Below are 21,662 nucleotides of genomic sequence, written 5' to 3' on the forward strand. Positions count from 1 at the left end.
ACCGAACCCGCTGCGTATTTATCGTGCATGCTTTGTACAGTTCTCGGGATTCACGCAAAAATATTCCACTTCACAAAGAACCTGTCGAGACACGCGTGACCTTACACAACCTTGGCATAAGCTCAACATTGGCGAACTGCACATCTCATTTGACATCCACGTGAATACAATGATAAGCTGTCAGCTCGCTCCACTTTTATTCCCCATTGACAGCAGTCAGTCAAACCCGCTTTTTTGGTCGATTTTTATCGCTTCGTTTATTATTGGTCTGAAGCGACAAGAGGAACAAAATGGCGGTTCAAATCTTCACCGTGATTTGGCGGATCTCATCTCTGTGTATCTGCCTCCTAGCATGTGCTGAAGGTATGTTTTTTGTTGGATATTTTGCAACCGACCAGCTAAAGGTTTACGAAATGGTTTACTATTAAATTGCTTATTAGTACTCCAGTGTTTTCGCTTTCTGCTCGCAGGATCGCGAGTCTTGATCATGTAGTAACCTGTAAAAAAAAAGAAGAATCCAAAGGCTGCAAGGGTCTCATTGTATGGGGCTTGTGTTAGAAACTCTAAGGGATATTTAGCGGTTAAGCTAAAAAAAACTCGTGTTAATTCTATATGCACCAAACATATAATTGTGCCTAGGTATGATTTACATTTTCGTAATGTAAATAAGAAAAGTCGCTCATTTATAAGCAAGGCAAACGCATTCCCTTCAGTGTCGAACCTTTTATATAAAATACAGTGTTAGATAAAGAAAAATAATAATTGAAAAATTAAATTTGATTTTAATTATATATGTGGATTTTACAGGGGGTATGGAAGGGGCTAACAAGCTTAGCGACAAGCGGCCAAAAAATATATCCGACCAGCCCAGAAAACATGGATAAACATACGAACTACCGACGATTTAAGGTTGCCTGTACAGGACCCGAAATGATCCCAGGACCTGAAACGATCCCAGGACCCGAAACGATCCCCAAAAGTTCCCCAACTGATCCCGGGACCCGAAACGATCCCCAAGAGTCCCCGAAATGAACCCCAAGGAATTGCAGTAATGGACAACAAAAGGAATGTGTAAGGATTGGCTTTCAGTTTTAAAAACATTTGAAACATTTAGCTTTATTTATGTTATTGAAAGGAAATTTACATTAACTAAAACTATAGTATTAAGATATTAATATACGACTGCGGGGGAAATACAGTGGTTGAGTCAGAAATTGGGGTCAACTAACAATTCCTGTGATAGTAATTTGGAGAACACGGTGTAGATAAATCATTTTTACATAAAAAGCCAAAAAGAAAGGATAAGACATGCTGCTTTTCATAGGAAGCGAAATGGGTTAAGGTAATTTTTTTGCATGTTTTTATTCGGCGAATGAAAGACCTATCCTATCATGAGATCATGCCGGGGTGTACGCACGACTACATGAGGAAATTTAAAACTCACATAATATTGCTTTCAACAAATGCCACATCCTCTTAATATTTTGCATCGGTAGTAGATGAGTTGGTTGTTTGAGTGTATTACTCAGTGTGCTTTTGTCGTTCCATCTTCTCGGCCAAACCGGCTGCCTAAATATGTGTCGGTAAATATTCGCTCGTGTAAACAAGAATTTCGTGGTGAAATACATGTTTGGTTGTCAAATGAATATTAATTTTTAGGGGTGATGTTTACCGGAAATGAGAGTCATGTGTCGGAACCGCAAAATGTTTAGAGTGTGATGGAAGGTCGAGAGTTTGGTTGATCTGAGCAAAGCTGTGCTATGTTTATGCTGTATTGCTTTCAGTAGCAATTGAAAGTTGTGTATTTGTTTTGGACTCTGTTTATGTGTTTAACGCCGGGCAATGTAATAAATAGAAGTATTGTATTGGAATTTAATATTTTTAAGTCACGTTGTTTAGAAATTGAGTCGCTATTAATCCTTAATTATGCTTCAAGAATTGCAAGTATTTCTTCTGCTTTCCCCTTGTCCATTACCGCAATTCCTTGGGGTTAATTTCGGGGACTCCTCGGTATCGTTTCGGGTCCCAGGATCATTTGGGGTACTTTTGGGGATCATTTCGGGTCCTGGGATCGTTTCGGGTCCTGGGATCATTTCGGGTCCTGTACATGCCCGTAGTATTCTTTCTTCCTTTAGTCTCAATGGGGACAATCTTTAACCGTAAAAAGGCAAAAAAAGAAAAAAAGGGTTAAGCGAATATTTGCGAGAAAAAAATATCGTTAACCACAATAAAGATACCTAAAAATTAACCGTAACCGTAAATACGCTATTTTTATTTGTTTAACGTAAATAAGTAAGTCAGGTACTCCCATTGAGACCCTCCTGTTTATTTCCATCGTAAACAAATATAAATCCTACCACAGACTACCTGCAAATCTCTCAAATTGTAAATGTCCTCCGAATAACAGGGCCTTCTTCTTTCAGGAGTTCTTGAGATAATCCAGCCTTTTCCCGACAACAGCTATCCAGTGGTTGGGGAGGATTTGGCAGTAACATGTGTTGCATTTGATAAAGATAGCCCAAGTTCTAAACCAGTCATTGAGTTTGCGAAGGCAGGGGATTTTGGGGTGACACTTGTACCGAACCAAGGCCCGGCCGGTCATACTTATTACACAAACCGAACAGAATGTGAGTATTTCATTGAATATTTATTTATTTATTTATTTGTTTGTTTGTTTATTTATTTATCTATTTATCTACTTCTTTTTTTATTTGTCTATTTCTTTATTTGTTTCTTTCTTTGTTTGTTTGTTTATCTATTTATCTATTTCTTTTTTTTATTTGTCTATTTCTTTACTTGTTTCTTTCTTTCTTCATTCATTCATTCATTCATTCATTTATTTATTTATTTATTTATTTATTTATTTAGGTTGGAGTAGGGGATAGTACGAGCGTGACGATTGGTCGGCTGCTTCCGCGTGAGAGCACGTGGAATAAGCCGTTTTCCTATTTGTTAAACTTTTCTCCCTCCAATAAACCTCCAGGCTATTAAACGCCCAGAGCCTCGCCCAGAGACTAGCCCAACCTGCTCCAAGCGCCATTTTTAATAAGAGAATGAATGGGAATTTGTATAAGCTTGTTGAACAATCGTATGCTACATTCATAATTCGCAATTAGTTATGTACCATTAACTCCATAACTGGGTCATTACGCAGCTCTTACAAGCTGCAATTTGATTGGGCGAATATCCGCACCTCGACACAAAGAACGAGAAGAATAGAGACAAAAGAACTCCTTTGTAGAACAAAGATAATAGGAGACAAAGCAGCTGCGTACTTACTCCCATAACTGGCTAACTTTTGCTCTTCTAAGAGTCTTCTTATAGCGTAAATCGCTTTAGTTGTAGTTTAATAATAGTCTACGGTTCTTTTGTTACATCACCAGTGAACGGCCGTAAAGTCTTCACTACGCTACACATTGCACAAGTTAAACTTCATGATCGTGGGCGGTACGAGTGTCAAGCAAAGCCCGCCGAAGAAGCGCAAGCAATCGATAAAATGGGATTCAGTGTTTTGGTCATTCAGAGTAAGTTCGGGAATAAAAGTATGTAAAAATATGGATGATGATGATTGTGACGTCGACGATGACGATGTATTGTTTTTTAACAGAATCAGAGATTCCGACAATTGAGGTCGAGTTTGACGGAAACACCACATTCGTCTGCAACATGACAGACACGGGTACAAACCCGTTCCAAACTAAAGTATCACATCAAACATGGACCAGGAACAACAAAACCGTCTTCTTTGCACCGCTCTCCGATCAACTGGTATCAGTTGCACAATTGGAACCCTTAAATTACAAAGGGGCGGGGCGTTACACGTGCGAACTTGGGCTCAAACTACAGGGCATGCGCAATTACACCATAACGGCGAGCACTGAAGTAAAAGGTACTTCTTGATGTATAATAATTGTCATGTTATAAATGTGAAAAGAGACATTAAACTTTGTTATGTCTGAAGACCTCTTTTCAAAGAGACCGTTTTCACGATGTTGCGCGCGCGTCCAAAGTGCCACAGACTGACAGGCCATTAAGCTAGGCTGATCCAAAATGATGCGGCAAGGGGTAATTTGACTCTAGCGCCGAAACTCTGCAAAAGAAGCACTCTGAAAGCTTTTTCTATAGCTTCATTTGTAAAATCCACTTCGTACGCCATTTCAGATCAGCCGTGGCCCGCCAGTAAAACGACTCAAACGCCGCTCAAAGCCGTTCATTCAGATATGAATGATCATTATCCAAATGATTATGGTGATGATGATGATTATAAGGCTCATGATATCATGTTAAGGTGGACTGAAACACTCAAACTTCACAGTCCACTCCTTTATTCACTACGGTTATATAGTTGAAGCTTAAAAAATGCCAGTTTCAAAGTAGATACACTCTTTATTTTGTCCTCAGGTGAAACGACTAAAACGCCGCTCACAGCCGTTCATTCAGGTATGACTGCTCATTATCGCTACGATTATGATGGTGATGATCCAAGGATAATGATGACATCCAATTGTATAGTTGTAGCTTAAAATATGCCAGTTTTGGAATTCACTTTTAATTTTGTCTTCAGGTGAAACGACTCAAGCAGCGCCGTTAACTGTCCATTCAGGTATGGGGTGGGATGTGGACAGTTCCGGATAAAAAAAAAATAGTCACCCGTCTGAATTTTCATCTAGGTTTGTAAATTTTTGTTACTGTGCAATTTCAGAAAAAGTGGCACTTTAAAGGGGCTCTTTGAAAAATTCCCTCTTCGGGGGAGAGGGGGGGATTAATTACAAATTATATCAAACAATTCTAAGTTGCGTCTGTTGCATAATCGAGAAGTGACCGAACTTCAATCGCATCCTCGATTGAATAGCCTGGTCCGATATCAGGTGAAAACTGTGAGGAATGCATGATATCGATGATCGCTATGGTGATGATGTTTGTGAAAGTGATTGTAAAATGTCGAAATCAATGAGGATGAGGATGATTAAAATATCCTAAATGAAATATATATTTTTAACCCTCCTTTTGTAGGATCGCGATGGAACAACGAAATCCTTTTCGTATCGCTGTTGGGAACACTACGGTTTTCATTGGCTGGACTCTGGTTACTATAGAAAAGCCCAACGCATTGTTCCTTATTTTCTTCAAACCAGCAAGTCAAGGAGTGATGACAACGCGCAATGAGTTTCGGGACACGTAAACAAACCCTAGGTCAGCGTATCAGGGCGCGAGAACGAGGCGGCCGAGAGGGGTATGGGCTGGGTTTTCGAGGTAGATAAAGATAAAGAGGGCGAATATTCCACTGGAATATCATTTGTCTGTATTATTTGTTGAGAAGGCTTGAGACCTGTAAAAAATATGTTATGGTTTGCAAATGAGACCTGAAATACACTCGTGGTTTTGTGACAAGCGGATGGTTACATCTATAAAGCAAAATGTTCTTGGTATATACATCAATAAACAATATCATTTTTTTATTAAAATAATGTTATTCTAGACAATGTGTTTTTATCAGCGTGTTTCTACTGGTGGGAGATCGATGAAGGCTGTTGCAGCCAGGTTCGTGGCACGGGACCATACCGCGGGTTATTATGGGTAAAATCATAACATCGATTCACGGTAGTGTGAGGTCTGGGACCGACCATTTGTTATCTAACGGGTCAGTAACGAAAACCCAAAAAAAAATCGAGCAAGCAAAAACCTCTAGAAAATATTCAAACATTTTCAAGCAAACCTTGACTAAATTGCACAGCGACATTCATGAGAGAAAAAAACATCAAGCCAGCCAACTAGCCGCAAAAAATAATGGGCAGGATTTTTTACCTCCCCGTCAGATAACAATTAATGCTCGGCCACTAAATCAATCATGACGCTATTGTCCGGCTATCCAGGGTTTCAGAGGTTCACGCAATTCGAAAACCCGAAAGCTTGACGAACAAATACCGACGAGGCCTATCGGCCTATATTTGAATACGAAAGCTTGACGACAAATGCCGACGAGGCCGCTCGGCCATTATTTGATTCCGAATGCTTGACGAACAGATACCGACGAGGCCGCTCAACTTTTATTTGAATCCAAAAGCTTGACGAACAAATGCCGACGAGGCTTTTACATCCAGGGTACTGCCCAGAACGTCTTGGATAGAAAACAAATATATCGACTTATTTTACTTTGCTAGCAGAAGCTGGACGAATGCGTTGTCAATTTAATGGATGAACGGTTGACCCGCCACGATCGCAAATTCGCCACCACTACTGGTTAACCCGTCAATAATGGTGGCAAATTTGCACTTTTTTTAGTTTGATACGCTGCTCGTGAATTGATGGCTTTCATGATTTTTACCCATACTCACCCGCGAGCTTATCGCGTTGCCAAGCCACCTGCAAGCTTTATTGCAATGGGTCTGTGATCATTGGTCCATTCACTGTTTACGTTACGTTCCCGCCAACCAATCAAATCCCCGCTTTCTTACAAATGGCGGATAGTCATTGGTTGCGCCAATCACATCAAACCAATCAAACATAGGCAGACCAGCAGTAGCGATGTAACTCGACTAGCGGTACTGGCGGACGACTCTGAAATAAAAAAATACAATTAATTGGGTATTTTCGCAAATTTTTTTAGACATTTTTTTAAAAGTTTGTTTAAAGTCGCATTGTCGCCAGTTTACTCCCGGAGGTCCGACGGAAACCTCAACCGTTAAAAGACAAAAGAATCTATTAAAATCCGAGATATTAAACAGGCCATCCGCTCTAAATTATCCATCACATCCTCAAAGAAACTTCCAATAAACACACTGCTTTCAATATTTTGAAATATTTTTCGCGTTTTCCGTTAAAATTCGTCGGAGATTGTTACGTAATCGACCGGAAGTAAACTGGTGACAATGCGGCTTTAAGACAACTGACAACTGAAGGCTTTTCTCACCGGTTGTCGGCTCAGTGGAGTTACCTGAAAGAAAACAAAAATTACATATGCAGTGTGCAGGAAAGTACAGTAAGTAGCAGGACCGCCCCGGGGAAGTATGCGGGCTGATTTGTGAATTCCCCCTCCCCATTTGAATTTCTGTTAAACTCTCTCGGGCCTCTTGATCTTCCAAATTTGTTTATCCATTTTTTAACGTCAAGAGACCCGCCATTTAGCTGGTGTTTAATTGCATTTAACGAATCCTCGCAGAGAACTTGATTTAAAAGTATTCAGGAACAGATGTTAAAAGGGCTGTGCCAGCTATTGCGCATTCAGCTTGCGCAAGAATTTTTAAGCTTTCACTAGGTCACGCTTTCACTGGATCACGCTTTCCACTGGGTCATGCTTAGAGTAGCCTAGGATAACATCTTGGTATCCATAACGAGAATGGTCAATCCGAGAAATTCCGAGAGGCGAGAAGGCCGTTTTGAAATTCCGACAAAATAGGGGTTCTTGCTTTTCTAAAGATCTGAGAAAGGGAATTCGAATCTTTAAAGTTCGACAATTCGAGATGCCATTAAATTTGGGGAGAAAAAGAATATTTCTAGGGATCATGACAATTTCAAGGATTTTTTAGCCACTAATGGATGTGGGTGATAGCTGCCTCTTTAAGGATTAAAGGAGAAATGAGATTCCGCAATCAACAGCTTTCTTGCTAATGGGGCGGGGGGATAGGTTATGGAGGTGGGGGTGGGGGTCTGTTTTGGATGATCCGGAGTCTCCTGTAAGAATATATAGTGGCGCTAATTTCTAAACTGACTTACCACCTGCTGTAGGCGTGCTTGGCCCTTCGAAATAACAGAGAAAAGACATTTGTTTAAATTCAAGGTTCCAACGAGGTAAAACTGACTATTTTTGCTCCATAATATTTAGGGAACTGAAAGTGACTGATCGAACGATGATTTACACTTTAGAATTTCCCTTGACGTCATACGTTCAGAAACAAGTTGTTGGTTAAAAGCTGGTACAGTCGAACCTCTATTAAGCGGTCACCCTCGGGACTTAGCTTAGTGACCGCTTAATAGAGGGTGACCGCTCAATAGAGGGCCGCTTAATAGAGGTTCGACTGTATTCGCAACATGGTACCTAGGGTGAAGGTGGAGGTAGGGAAGGGCAAAGAACGAAAATGCCAATAAGGGAAACAAGGCTATCTCTCTTCTAACGATCTTTCTAAATCTTAAACTCACAACTTACCAGACTCCGATAGCGACAAGACAAAATTGTGGCTCCCAGACCCCGCGCTCCCAGTAGCCGCTGTACAAATGTACACTCCAAAGTCTTGCAGGCTCAGGTCCAGAATGGTGAGAGTGTATCGACAGTACTCGCAAGGTCGCGTGATGGAGTACTTTCCAGCTAAACAAAATAGGAGAAATGGCCTCAATAATCATTTCATAACTACTGTCCACATCAACCATTACCATCATCATTATCACCATCACCAGCACGAGCGTTAATACCTTCCTTACCGTAGCAGAATAACTGTCAACACCATAGACATTATCCTCATCATCATTAACAATGGCTTCGTCATCATGACATGACTACCGTCATTATTATCATAACGATTATCATTATCGCCATCATCATTATCAATGCCACTCTGATCAGTATCAGCACATGCGTCACTACCTTTGTCATCATCTTCATCTTTATCATTATAGCTATCATCATTATCATTTTCGTCATCATTATTATTAAATAGACCACCATCTACATAATCATGGAAATGATAAAAGTAATTCTCTTTTAAGAGGTTAAAACCTCTATAAAATAAACAGAACATTCATTTACCTGTGTCCTTTAACATAGTTTCAGTGCTTGGACCTGTCTTTCTTGACCACTGGATTTTTAGCGGGTAACCCTCTGCTGGACATTCTAGGATGACTCTTTCCCCAACAGAACCGATGATCTCCGACTGGACGCCAAAAAACTTTACAAAAACTGAAGATAAAAAAAAAAAACATTCGTTATAAGGACAATGACACCAAATTTTATTATTACAACCAAAAAGAAGCCAATCCTTCAGCAATTTTAAGATCATCGTTAAATTAAAATATGCACCTTTATCATAATCATTATTGCCACTGAACATTATCATTACTACCACAAGCTATCGGCATCATTATCAACACTGCCGACATAACGTCATCAACGCTATGTTACTGTTTTGTTTTGAGTTTTTCATCTTTATCACAACTGTTATCATAGGTCTAGCCCCCTCCCCCCTCCCCTCCCCCCTCCCCCCTCTCCTCTGCCTTCAAGAGATCCTATTGAGCCGCATATTTAAATCATTACACCATTTCACAGATGCAGACTCACCAGTAAGTTTGGCTGTCCCAAGCAATGTCTGATACTCTTTAGATGACCGGATTTCAACCTTGGCTAAGCATTTGTAGTCCCCTCCATCCTTAGTGCTTACAGAACGTATGGTGTATGGGCCGATACCTGTATCAGTCCCGTTAGCTATGACTTTGTTATCCCTCATCCAATGAAGGGACGTTATTGACACCTGTCCGGTTGTCCCAGTAAACGTCAACTTGCACGTTAGGTTGACAGTCTCTCCGAAATTTGCGTTTACGGAATTTACGTCTGCTCTCGGTAGGTCTTCATCTGGGAGTAAAGGTTAGAAATGGAGGATTGATAGATTCGAGGGAGCATCAGAGGAAAGAGTTTCGAAAAAGGATAGTGATCAAAACAGGCGTGTACCCAGGATTGGCTGAAGGGGGGGGGGGAGGTACGCAGTCATAGGTATCATATGAAAAAAGCAAGGTATTTTAGATTCCTTAATAAGAAATAACCCACTTTTTGGTGGCCAAGATGGAAAGACTTACTGTCAGATAGATGGACGGATGTAAACAAAGCTGAGATACGCACGTGCGGATGTATAAATGAATGGATGAATTGACAGGAGGAACAGAATGAAAGTCAGACGGACGGACGAAAAGATGCAGAAAGTGAAGGAGGGACGAAGATATAAACGGATGGATTAATTAAAAGATAGACGGAGAAGATTTGAACGGATTCAATAGTCGAGGGAGCATGGGAAAAGTTAATCAAACGACCCTCAAGTTGTGATTGATCGTTTGAAGCCAAATAAAATAGAGAGTAAGGAAAGGGTGTTATCTGATCTTACCCCAATCAATACGCTTTGCCGCCCTCCCCCTCCCCTCCCTACGAAGGGGAAAATGAGAGAGGGGGGCGGTGATTTGACTCAGACACCGTTTGTTGAACCTTTATTTATGTCCCCCCTCCAAGGACAAATGGTAGATGAGGGTGTGGCCACCCCCTACCCCCTACCCCTACCCCCATCGGCTCCCAGAAATAAAACACTAACAGGAGAAGATGAAAGAGACGGTGCTTTGTGAAGTGTTAGGGGTACCTTTTACCACGATGACCTGGAACCCTTGTTGCTGTTCCCCTTGGGCGCCAGGGGTGGACGCCGAACAGATGTAGCGGTATACGTTGCTGTCGTCATCGACGGTCATGTTATGAATGTGTAGCACCGTTGTACGCGTAAGGCCTGGGCACCAAAAAATATCATTAATTCCCCTTCTCAAAAAGGCCCATAATGCTATGGTGACGCGCAACGCTTTTTTATTTCGCGCCTTTTAGGGGTTAAAAATGGTGGGAATAGGTGCCAATGGTGGGGTTAAAAATAAGATTTCTTATAGAGCACCTCTGTCATTATTACATGTGAGTCTATTCTTGATGCGCGCTTCTCTAAAGTTGTTCGCTTTGAAATACTTACCAATAGACTTATTTGCGGTGGAGTTCGTCTGATACACTCGCGCAGTGTTTGGGATATCCACGTACTGGTACAAACTGTCTCTTCTCTTAAATTTCACAACGGCCGGATAAGTACCGTCGTTGCGAGCAGTGCAGGGGATTTGGACTGAGTCACCGACCATGCCCCAAACATTAGGGGGGTAAGGCCATGCAATGAGCAGCCCTACAGATAAAACAACAGGTTAGCCTGGACACGCCCCACAAACCAAGAGGTACAGTGGCCAACAATCGGACAATAACAGTACATGTCCAGTAATGTCCCACAAACCAAGAATGTCACGTGTGCCTCCTTCTTTAATTCTTTAAATCATTGCACGTGATACTTACATCATATTTTTTTTGCTATGATCACTTGCTTGTCACGTGCCACTTACCACATCCCTTCTCGTCGGATGCGTCTGGGCAATCAATCTTGCCATTGCAATGCTCGTTTCTATCGATACAAGTCCCGTCGCGGCATTCATACTTGCTACCAGGACATGTTGAGACTGGATTAAAAAAAATATTAAAATTTAATTATAGTGGTCGACAGAAAACAAAAAGGTCTGGGCATCTGTTTTTGGGGGGAGTAGGTGTGCGGGGGAGGGGATGGGGAGGGGGGCTTTGTTACAAGGGTACCAGACCAGACCGGGCGTATCTCATAAAGACTACGACATTACCATACTTAGGTAGGCTTGTCCCATCCAAATTCTTTCTTAAATAATACCACCTGTGTGTAGGGCTGTCCCAAAGATGCTCCAATTTTTTTTAAAAAGATGCTCCAAAAAATCCTCGAAAAAGAAAGCAAAAGTACTCTTTTTTTACAAAAGATGCCTGGAAAGAGAAAAGTGCCGCAAATCCTACGTTCTTTTCTCTTTGTCTTTAACACTTTCCTTGTCGATTCGCGCTTCGGTGTTTTCGCGTTGTTCGTTTGTAAAAACGACCAAAACAACGCGAGTAGCCAAGACCCCGAATACAAGCACAAACGAGAAACACTACGAAAAAGCCTCTGTTAGCAGGGTTCGCAAATCCTAAAAGTTGCTAAAAAAGTTGCCGAGCATCTCTTGGACAGCCCTAATTGTGCGTGTCCCATCACACCATTACCCTTGAAATATCCAAATGCTACCGCGCAAAAGATAAATTTAAGGGACTTCATCCCATCATAAAACTATACCCCAGAAGCAAGATGATTATCTGTCGATTTCTTAAAAATGTTACATATCCTATTATGATAAGGTTGGCGAAAAATTCAGAGGCGAGGGCCGTCGAAGGGGTAGAATACAGAATCATTTGTTTTCGCCCTTAGTTTTGTCTTGCCTTTTCTGAGGCCAGTGATCGTCAAGCTTCAAAAAGGGGGGCCCCTCCCAGGGGCCGATCTAGTGATTGGCTGAGAGGGGTCTTGGCTAAGGTCCGCTACTGTTTTATTGATATACCAATCAATTCATCAGAAGCTCGGAAATCGTTCTTTTTTTTTTCACTCTCTGAAGCTAATCTCCGAGCACTCGATAGATCAGATTACCAAAATGGCTTTTTGAAAGCTTTAGTGTCTTATTTTTTATCCTTATTAAAAATTTTCAACAAACCCTAAGCACCATGGCAACATTCCATCGATGCTATCTATTTTAACCGAGATGACATTTCTGAAAGTTGGCAAACATACAAAACTAACAAGCCCAACCTCTCAAGTCGACATGCCAAAACACACCATTGACGAGCTGACAGAGAAATGTTTTCATTATCCAAAAAAAACATTAGACAACTCATTTATATGCTTGATTCAAGGTTTTTTTCTTCGTCCGCAAAAAATGGACCTTGAGTAGTGCCCGCAAAGGGTGATGGGTCTCTGATAAGGATAAGATTGGCTTTTGTTCCAAATGCTATTACATTCACGACCTTGTCTTCTTGCCGCAGTGACATAAATGGAAATCTATATAACGCTTGCATTTTTAAAGAGAATAGCTTGTCAGAAAACCTTTTTCCGTTTTACCGTATACATCAACGTTCTAATGTTCACATCTATATAAACAGCTTGTCATTGTTGTTGGGGGCGTGTTAATTTGCTTCATATTTTTACTGGGTCATCCCTACCCTCAAGATCCGAATATTAAAATATTTCATATTATCATTCAAATATTGTACCAAGTGTGCCCCCAAACCATCGTTGGGACTTGAAGTAAAAGTATATTCGAACACAACAAACCTCCCATTATTCCTGATTATGCAACATTATTTTCTAAATCATTACAAATTCCTTAGATAAAAAATTCCAAATTTAATTTGTTTATGTTTTGATAGAAAAAGTTTAAAGTCCATGTCTATTAAAACAACAAGTCCAATTTAGAATTTAAGCTCGGTTTACACCTCATGTCAAAGAGTAGCCCGGAATATTAATCTTAATATACCAAAATATATCACGATACCCTCCTTCAATAAACGTATCTCAGACTGGAAGTTTAACTATAGATCGCTGTTACCAATAATCTCCAAGTCGTTTGTCAGACAAGGTTGATATTTCCACAAAAAAACATGACATGGGCTCAGATAATCAGGACCGTAGCAAACCCAGGAATCGAGGCGCTCGCCAAAAAAAAAAAAAACTAGTTCACTTATGTTGAGAGAGCTCTTGATCTTGGATGACATTACCTCGGTCGTGTTGAACATTTTGTCTTTGATGAAGTTTGTGTCTGTGGACGCTCCTTAATATGCTTTTTAGGGGATGCTTTTTAAGATGCGGAATATATAATTCACATTTTTCATCATAATTCGGATGATTTGATAAAATAACTCAGGATATATATGATTGCGTACAACACAAACATTTGTATCGATGAAATTAAAAAGGAGTGTATTTCATTTAAAAACTTTAAGATATTTTTAAAACTTCTAAAAACTCTCACCTGTATTCTTGACGAAAACTAAAAGGAGCACAAGAAGTGCGCCAAATTTTTTCATTTTGTCTCTTCTGTCTCGGCTCAAACGGAACCTATTCGGAGCAAAACGTTTCGAGCAGTGTTTCGACCTTGAGGTAACAGTCAATGTAAGATCAACAATAGAACGTGAGGATTAAATAGCGTCAAAAAATGCGTGACAATCTCCTAGACAAACAATAAAAGGTTGAAGTCCTCGGAGTTTGCACGGAACACCACTTGACTTTGCCCCATGCACGTCATACCTTATAGTTTTAGTTTATTAGCAGCTTTATACACAAAAGTACATGGCTGTCACGCTAACAAACATTAATACAAATAAAAAGCAAGAGTCCAGCTAATTTTAGACTACCCATCCCTAGTTCAAAAACAGTCATATATAAATTTAGCAATCTCCCTCTGCGCTGTTATAGAAGTATTTATTAGGTTATGAAAAAGGAGGCTTTCATAAATATACCTTTTATCTTTTGTGACCTTAAGCCTGAGCCTTAGCTGAATCGTTCTAGGGTTCAAGGGGGGGGGGGGGGTGGGGGTGATTTATTAATATGAGATACTAAGACGGACTGTGTAGGGAACGATGCTGACTGATTCCCGGGATTGGCTGAGGGTAAAGGCTGAGGGTAAAGGCTGAGGGTAAAGGCTGAGGGTAAAGGCTGAGGGTAAAGGCTGAAGCTACAAGGCTGAGGCTAAAGGCTGAGGCTAAAGGCTGAGGCTAAAGGCTGAGGGTAAAGGCTGAGGGTAAAGGCTGAGGGTAAAGGCTGAGGGTAAAGGCTGAGGGTAAAGGCTGAGAGTAAAGTGGGTGCAGTACGTGCACTGCCCCCAGGCCCGTCACCAGGATTTTTCTTGGGGGATGCGGAATCCGAAAAAGGGGACCTAATTTTTCCGGGGAGGGAGGGATGGGGGGTGAGTTCTCTGATAAAAATCTGACCATCCCCGAAAGAACAAAGAGGGATGTTTTATGCCTTTTGAGTATCTCCACGGAACGTTTATTGTCGGATTTGGCTACAAACCAGAGTGATCTAGCTTATGCTTTATAGTTTAATCTACAAAAGAGCACGCCTATTGAGAACCAAAAGTGGACCTTCGGCCGTTGTGGAGGTTCGCACCCCCTGCACCCCCCACCCCCTGGGTACGGGCCTGCCCCCCCTCCCCCTCCCCCACCCCACCACTCCCCCCCCTCCCACCACCACCACCACCACACACACACTCCTCCCCTCACCCTGTACGCGCCTGGATTCACGCCCAAAAAACATGCGATGTGAGAAGCATAAGTCATGTATTTATTGTAGTAACTAACGAATTTCAATCGCCGGCTAAAAATCGCCTGTCCGTCTGCTGCCGCGGCGGAGAATTCGCCGATATCAAGACGTCTGATTCGTCCGATACTGGCGATCAAATTCGCTGGTGATCGCCGCCGATGTGGCTCGAACAAGCGTACACAATCACCTCGTGTGTCATAGGCTAAAGACTCATTGACTATTTGTCTTTTATGAAACTGATCGAATATTATTGTAAACAGGTAAAGTGGACCTTGCACTACGTATGTCGTTGTATCGAGCTAAACCAGTTGAATATAGCATATGATACTCCACAGGACGCCCGAAATGGAAACTATGATCACGCTGCACTTGCTTGACTCTGAAATAAAAAGAATGAAAAAAAAAAAACCACTTATCACAATTTTCAACGAGTTCCGTTGAAAGACCACAACTAAGCAAGCGAGAGGTATCAAAAATCAGCGGTGTAGGCAGGATTATGAACAGGAGGGGGCCCAAAAGTGACTTTCAATGCATTTTCTTCTGTATTTTAGATAATATGTATCATAGCTTTACTGTATTTTTGGCTGCTAGAAAGTAAGGGGGGACCGGGCCCCCTTGGCCACCCCCCTGGTTACGCCCCTGAAAAGAACGAGTTTATAAAAAAAGTACTCATTTTAAAAGGTATAATGTTAATAATTGTTCATCAATCAGCATTATGTCTGAAAAGTTCTTCTGTTCTCATACGCGGCCGTCATTGATGGCACTCGTGGCAACAGAAGATTTATTTCACATTTCTCTAAGGACGCATGTTTTCACGCAATCCCATTCGCTAACTTACCGAGCACAAACTCTTGACAGCTGCTTGTGTCCTCGGTCGAGCTGTTGTCATTTCTGATGCAGCAGTAATAGAGACCTCGGTCCTCGTCCTCGAGAGGGTCGATGGAAAGGTTAAAGCCTGAGTAGGGAGATGCTTTGGAGAAAGTGAACCTTGATGCAACGGCTGTAAAAAGAGAGGTAGAGATTTCTCGTGATTAAGGATAAAAAGGTGAACGAAGAAACAGAATCAGAGACATAAAAGACGGACAAAAAGTCAGACGCAAAAACAAAACGATAGATGGACTGATGACGGACGAACGGTTGAATGAACGTCAGACAGACACAGAGGGATAATCCAGGCGCATAACCAGGATTGGCCGGGAGGGGAATGCGCAGGCATAGGTATCACACGGAAAAACACGACATGACCCTTCAAATAAGCCCATTTCACATCGAATAAGGCGGAGAATTTCTCTGAGTACTAAGTAACTTATAGCAAACAAAATATCAAGTGCGACTTTTTTTAAAATTGATGCGACTTTTTGTAAAGTGTCATTGAAATTTGAGCTTTTCGTCCCTAAACTGGAAAAATTAAGGAAAAATTATCTTAAAAAGTCAAAATCTGGTTATGTGCACTTCGGCCTCACGTTATTTGTGTTTTGAAAATCAGCCCGTAATACAAGGAACCTATAGCCATTGTAAGAAATTGTGTCTTCCCTCTCTATCTAGAATTGCGCGTTTTCCAGGTTTTTCCGTCATGTCCGCAGTCATAGGTATCACACGGAAAAAGGTTAGTATTTGAAGATTCCTTAATAAGAAATGACCCACTTTTTTGCCGCCAAGGGGGGGGGGGGGTGCGGACCCCCCTGTGTACGCGTCTGCTTACATGAGAAGGACAGAATGAGAAAGAATGACAGAATGAGAGAGAATGACAGAATGAGAGAGAATGACAGAATGAGAGAGAATGACAGAATGAGAGAGAATGACAGAATGAGAGAGAATGACAGAATTAGAGAGAATGACAGAATGAGAGAGAATGACAGAATGAGAGGGAATGACAGAATGAGAGAGAATGACAGAATGAGAGGGAATGACAGAATGAGAGAGAATGACAGAATGAGAGGGAATGACAGAATGAGAGAGAATGACAGCATGAGAGAGAATGACAGAATGAGAGAGAATGACAGAATGAGAGAGAACGACAGAATGAGAGAGAATGACAGAATGAGAGAGAATGACAGAATGAGAGGGAATGACAGAATGAGAGAGAATGACAGAATGAGAGAGAATGACAAAATGAGAGAGAATGACAGAATGAGAGAGAATGACAGAATGAGAGAGAATGACAGAATGAGAGAGAATGAGAGAGAATGAGAGAATGAGAGAATGAGAGAGAATGACAGAGAATGACAGAATGAGAGAGAATGAGAGAGAATGACAGAATGAGAGGGAATGACAGAATGAGAGAGAATGACAGAATGAGAGGGAATGACAGAATGAGAGAGAATGACAGAATGAGAGAGAATGACAGAATGAGAGAATGACAGAATGAAAGAGAATGACAGAATGAGAGAGAATGAGAGAGAATGACAGAATGAGAGGGAATGACAGAATGAGAGAGAATGACAGAATGAGAGAGAATGACAGAATGACAGAATGAGAGAGAATGACAGAATGAGAGAGAATGACAAAATGAGAGAGAATGACAGAATGAGAGAGAATGACAGAATGAGAGAGAATGACAGAATGACAGAGAATGACAGAATGAGAGAGAATGACAGAATGAGAGAGAATGAGAGAGAATGACAGAATGAGAGAGAATGACAGAATGAGAGAGAATGACAGAATGAGAGAGAATGACAGAATGAGAGGGAATGACAGAATGAGAGAGAATGACAGAATGAGAGAGAATGACAGAATGAGAGAGAATGACAGAATGAGAGAGAATGACAGAATGAGAGAGAATGACAGAATTAGAGAGAATGACAGAATGAGAGAGAATGACAGAATGAGAGGGAATGACAGAATGAGAGAGAATGACAGAATGACAGAATGAGAGAGAATGACAGAATGAGAGAGAATGACAAATGCGCACAGAGTAAGGGCCGGACGAAGACTGACGGAAAGACATAACAACAGGCGTCGAACGGACATACGTGTACGGACGGATGGGTAAAACTTACCTGTCTGATTTAACACCTCCGTTTTGCCGCCAGTCTGAGCAGTTTTAGTCTTCCAAATAATGTCTATCGGATTGCCCTCAGCTGAGCACTGCATTTCAGCTTGCCCTCCACTCTCGAATTCCAATGCAGTCATTTGTACCTTTGTGAACCTCGGTGTTACTGAAACGGTATGACGACATGATAAAAATGCTTCATCTTGTGTGACATTGTGTGATTTCCTTGGCGCCTCAACTAGTTAACATCCTCTTACACCCAAAGTTTCCCGGGTCCGTTTGACCGCGGCGCCCTGGTCACGAAGGATAAGTGGTTGACTTATTCAGCCTACCTTGAATGGTAATGTTGCCATAGATCTTGTAAGGCCTGGTATTCCTAAGTTTTGCCGTAAGAACACAGGTGTAGACGCCAGCCTTCTCAGGTTTATCAATCTTTATCACCAAATTATCCAGTTTGTCTCTGTCGGGACATAAGGTTTCATCGATAACCTTGTCGTCTTTGATCCAAGCTGAGTGGTCTATCGAGTTCCATAAGCTATTAGAGCCCATAGTCACGTTACATCCCAAGTTGATGGATTCTCCAAACTTGACAGTCTCTCCCTCAGAGACTTGGATGGTTGGGATTTCAGAACCTTTTAGAATAACACATATACTTCGCTCGTCATTTAACTAAAAGCTCTAAGGACTATATAAAAGCTAGTTACAGAGCTGTAGCAGGCATCAAAATATTGGGGGAGGGGCATAAAACAGAAAAAACTAAGAATATATTTTGAGGCACAGCCACGCCCCTACTGGTCATTTCCTTTTTATTTTTTCAAATAGGGGGCACGTGCCCTCAGTGCCCCACCCCCCCCCCCCCCCCCCCCCCCCAGCCACGGCCCAGAGTTTTTTACAGCTGATTCGGCAATGGTCGCCTTCGCCGAGAAATTTGTTGTTTTAGCGCGCACAAAAAGCTAGCTCCCTGTGGCCATCCTGCCTTGAATTTCTGAATGCGTTAAGTTGTTTTGATTCATTAGTCTTGATTTCATGCTAGGGGAAAGCGGTGGTGGTTCCGGCCGTTGTTCCTGGGCCAATGAGGCGATTTCAGCATGTGAGATTAGAAAAAGACATTGCGGCCGGTGGGGGGGGGGTATTTTTGGCAAGAAGTGCTGTTACAACGCGCTTGCGTATAGTTGGGTTATTCTCTCTCAAGACAACATGACGATACTGAATGAAGAGCTAGCAGGGGCGTACGCAGGATTTTAACAAGTTGCAGTCAAAACATTCAGAAGCTGAATTAGGGCGTGGCCACTCATCCCGCACCCCCGTGAATATTTCATAGCTTTTGGATTTGAAATTGGCGTCAATGCGTCAGACGTTTGAGAATATTATATGATCCTTTGTCATCCTCGATCTGAAATAGGACTTCAGTCGTCGCGTGGCACTGAACGACATAACAATATGTTTGGAAATCATCTGTAGACTGCCATGATTAAAAACATTATAGTTTTTATCCTCATCATATATATAAACCTACGTACATAAAAATGAATGAGTAAACATTTGATTTTTTCCCCTCGTTATGCAAATAAGATCGCCAAATTATTTTGCAGTCCAGTGACTGCAGATCTATTGGCTGCGTACGCCCCTGGCTAGAAAATTGACAGGTTATGACAATTCTGCTCCCGGAATATCTTCGTTAAGCTAGATTCGCGTTAGTTAGCATGCTGTTCGCTTATCAACTCGACCCAATCCCCCGCGCAAAGTAAGAATGATGGCGAATTATACGTACAGAATAATCAAAGGAAGGCAAGTAAAACTTACGCTCGATCACGGTGACCATGAATCCAAAAGTATCTTTGGCAAGAGCCCAGGGATCATCACCACTAGCATTGTAGGCTTCACACAGGTAGCGCCCACCATTCTTTGTGTCGTCATTCAAGGTGACATTCTTGATATGCAACGTGGTGGACACTTTCCGGCCATCCACTTGAATTGTGAGATTAGATAGGTGTGTATACCTTTTTTGTCATTTTAAAGTTCACTTATTGTACACACACACAAGGATAGTTTGGCTTAGTCGTCGGTTAATCCTATATTGACATCCTTTATCATCGTTAGTAGAGTCTCCCTCTACAACATGGATTTGTGGTTTAAAGCACTTCGTCCTTATCTTATCACACGCTACCAAGGACTTAAGACTTACTTGCTTTCTTGGTTGTAAAGTAGGTGTGTCCATTTGGGCCCTCATCAGTGATCTGTTTTGTCCCCCCTAAATCTAGAGTCTGGACAAACTTGATAACTGGTCTACTACTGGCATCATTTTTGTCAAATGCTACACAAGTGACTGCAGTATTCTCTCCTTCGATCGGGTAGACGTTGTCAGGCCACGGCTTAATAATTCTTATAGCACCTGAAATAGAGAACAAATACAAGAAAGCATAATTAGACAATGATAAAAGCTTGCATACACGCTTGTCTTAACTCAGCAATTCTACAATGTATCCAGGCATATATGTGCACATTTCAGGCCCGCAGTGTGTTCAATACTATAAAGCATAAGCGAATCAGACAAAAAAAATCATCATTCTAGATCACTTGGTATATCATAAATCTATAAATCAAACGTTTATGTAGCCAAATCCGATAATCAATGTCCCTAAATGATAATGATAATGCAATCTTCTTTCGGGTGTGGTCCGATTTTTCTATCAAAAACTAACCCCTCCCCCCCACCCAATGTATCATATTTACGTATTGTTTAGTAGTAGTTGTTTTTACGTAGTCGTATTTACATGGAAAAATTGATAAATACATGAGTAAACACGACTGCTCGGTTCAAGCCTTTCGTGATATCGCTACAAAGGAATTCTAACTTCAAAAACGGAGGGGGTGGTGGTGGGTAAGCGCTAACAGTTGCGCCCCCCCCCTGGCGGCCAAAAAGTGGGTCATTTCTTATTAAGGAATCTTCACTATGATTTTTCCATATGATACCATCTATCTTGAATTTGGTCTAAATTTTTAGTCATGTTTATACAGAGAACAAAAAGATTCGAGAAATACAAGATATAGATAACGAAATGTCGTTGAGTTTATAGGAAAGCCACACGTTTAATGTAATTAGATAGCAATAACAAGACCCACCTCGAGCATGAGATGCCAGCGAAATGAAGACAAGTAGCACATAAACTAAACAGCTGGTTGAGATGGTCATGTTTCCTTACGAACAGTACGCTTTTCTTGGAGTGTATCGAAAATACCTGGTTCAACTGCTTAAATATATGGTGACAATATGATGTCTAAGATTTCTGCTAATTCATTGGCTTACTGAAGCAGGGTGGTTTAGTGGTTTATAAACACTCTTAAAGTGAGAAACGCCAAAGAAATGCACACAATAACAAGAAACAAACTCCAAAACACGTCGTTTCCTTTTTGATTTCAGCACAAAGACGAGACAGTCTGCACACTTAGCTTTGGAGTATATCGAAAATATGATGTCGGCGCTTCCTGCTGTTCCATTGGCTAGAAAAAAAGGAGTTAATGACCTCTGTCACGCAGTTCTTTTCTTCTCAGCTTTGTCTACTAAATAAATAAAAAAGTGGTTGCGATGCGAGTTGCTGATGTGTGTGTGTGTGTGGGTGGGGGGGGGGGGGGCATGCACAGTCATAGGTGCCAAGAAAAAAATGCAAAAGGCAACCTTATTTAACATTCACATCGGTGTAAATCCACAAATTATTAAATAAATGATATTGAATGGTGTTGATATGTCTCTCTTACTTTGTCTTTTGCAT

General features: G+C 41.4%; 2 protein-coding genes and 1 long non-coding RNA gene across 3 annotated transcripts; 1 reads left to right on the forward strand and 2 right to left on the reverse strand.

Moving 5' to 3' along the window:
* Positions 1-91: 91 nt before the first annotated feature.
* Positions 92-5,478, forward strand: LOC116613480. The gene is made up of 7 exons (XM_032373966.2): positions 92-363; positions 2,424-2,627; positions 3,384-3,524; positions 3,608-3,889; positions 4,402-4,440; positions 4,565-4,603; positions 5,014-5,478. The coding sequence occupies exons 1-7, from the start codon at positions 291-293 to the stop codon at positions 5,094-5,096; spliced, it is 861 nt and encodes a 286-aa protein (XP_032229857.1). The 5' UTR covers positions 92-290; the 3' UTR covers positions 5,097-5,478.
* Positions 239-1,491, reverse strand: LOC116613482. The gene is made up of 2 exons (XR_004294169.2): positions 1,445-1,491; positions 239-497 (listed from the first exon to the last, which is right to left on the reverse strand). It is a non-coding gene; the product is annotated as an uncharacterized LOC116613482 (long non-coding RNA).
* On the reverse strand, positions 5,432-21,321 carry LOC5505653 (hemicentin-2). Its single transcript, XM_032373961.2, has 16 exons — positions 21,016-21,321; positions 20,078-20,284; positions 19,696-19,860; positions 18,225-18,524; positions 17,900-18,058; positions 15,739-15,900; positions 13,612-13,761; positions 11,110-11,223; positions 10,698-10,898; positions 10,329-10,469; positions 9,269-9,559; positions 8,741-8,890; positions 8,144-8,302; positions 7,714-7,737; positions 6,911-6,934; positions 5,432-6,558 (listed from the first exon to the last, which is right to left on the reverse strand). Exons 1-16 carry the CDS (start codon positions 21,083-21,085, stop codon positions 6,485-6,487), a joined length of 2,391 nt encoding a protein of 796 aa, XP_032229852.2. The 5' UTR covers positions 21,086-21,321; the 3' UTR covers positions 5,432-6,484.
* Between the last annotated feature and the right edge of the window lie 341 nt (positions 21,322-21,662).

This window comes from Nematostella vectensis, chromosome 5 (genome assembly GCF_932526225.1).
Source record: "Nematostella vectensis chromosome 5, jaNemVect1.1, whole genome shotgun sequence".
Classification (NCBI taxonomy): Eukaryota; Metazoa; Cnidaria; class Anthozoa; order Actiniaria; family Edwardsiidae; genus Nematostella; species Nematostella vectensis.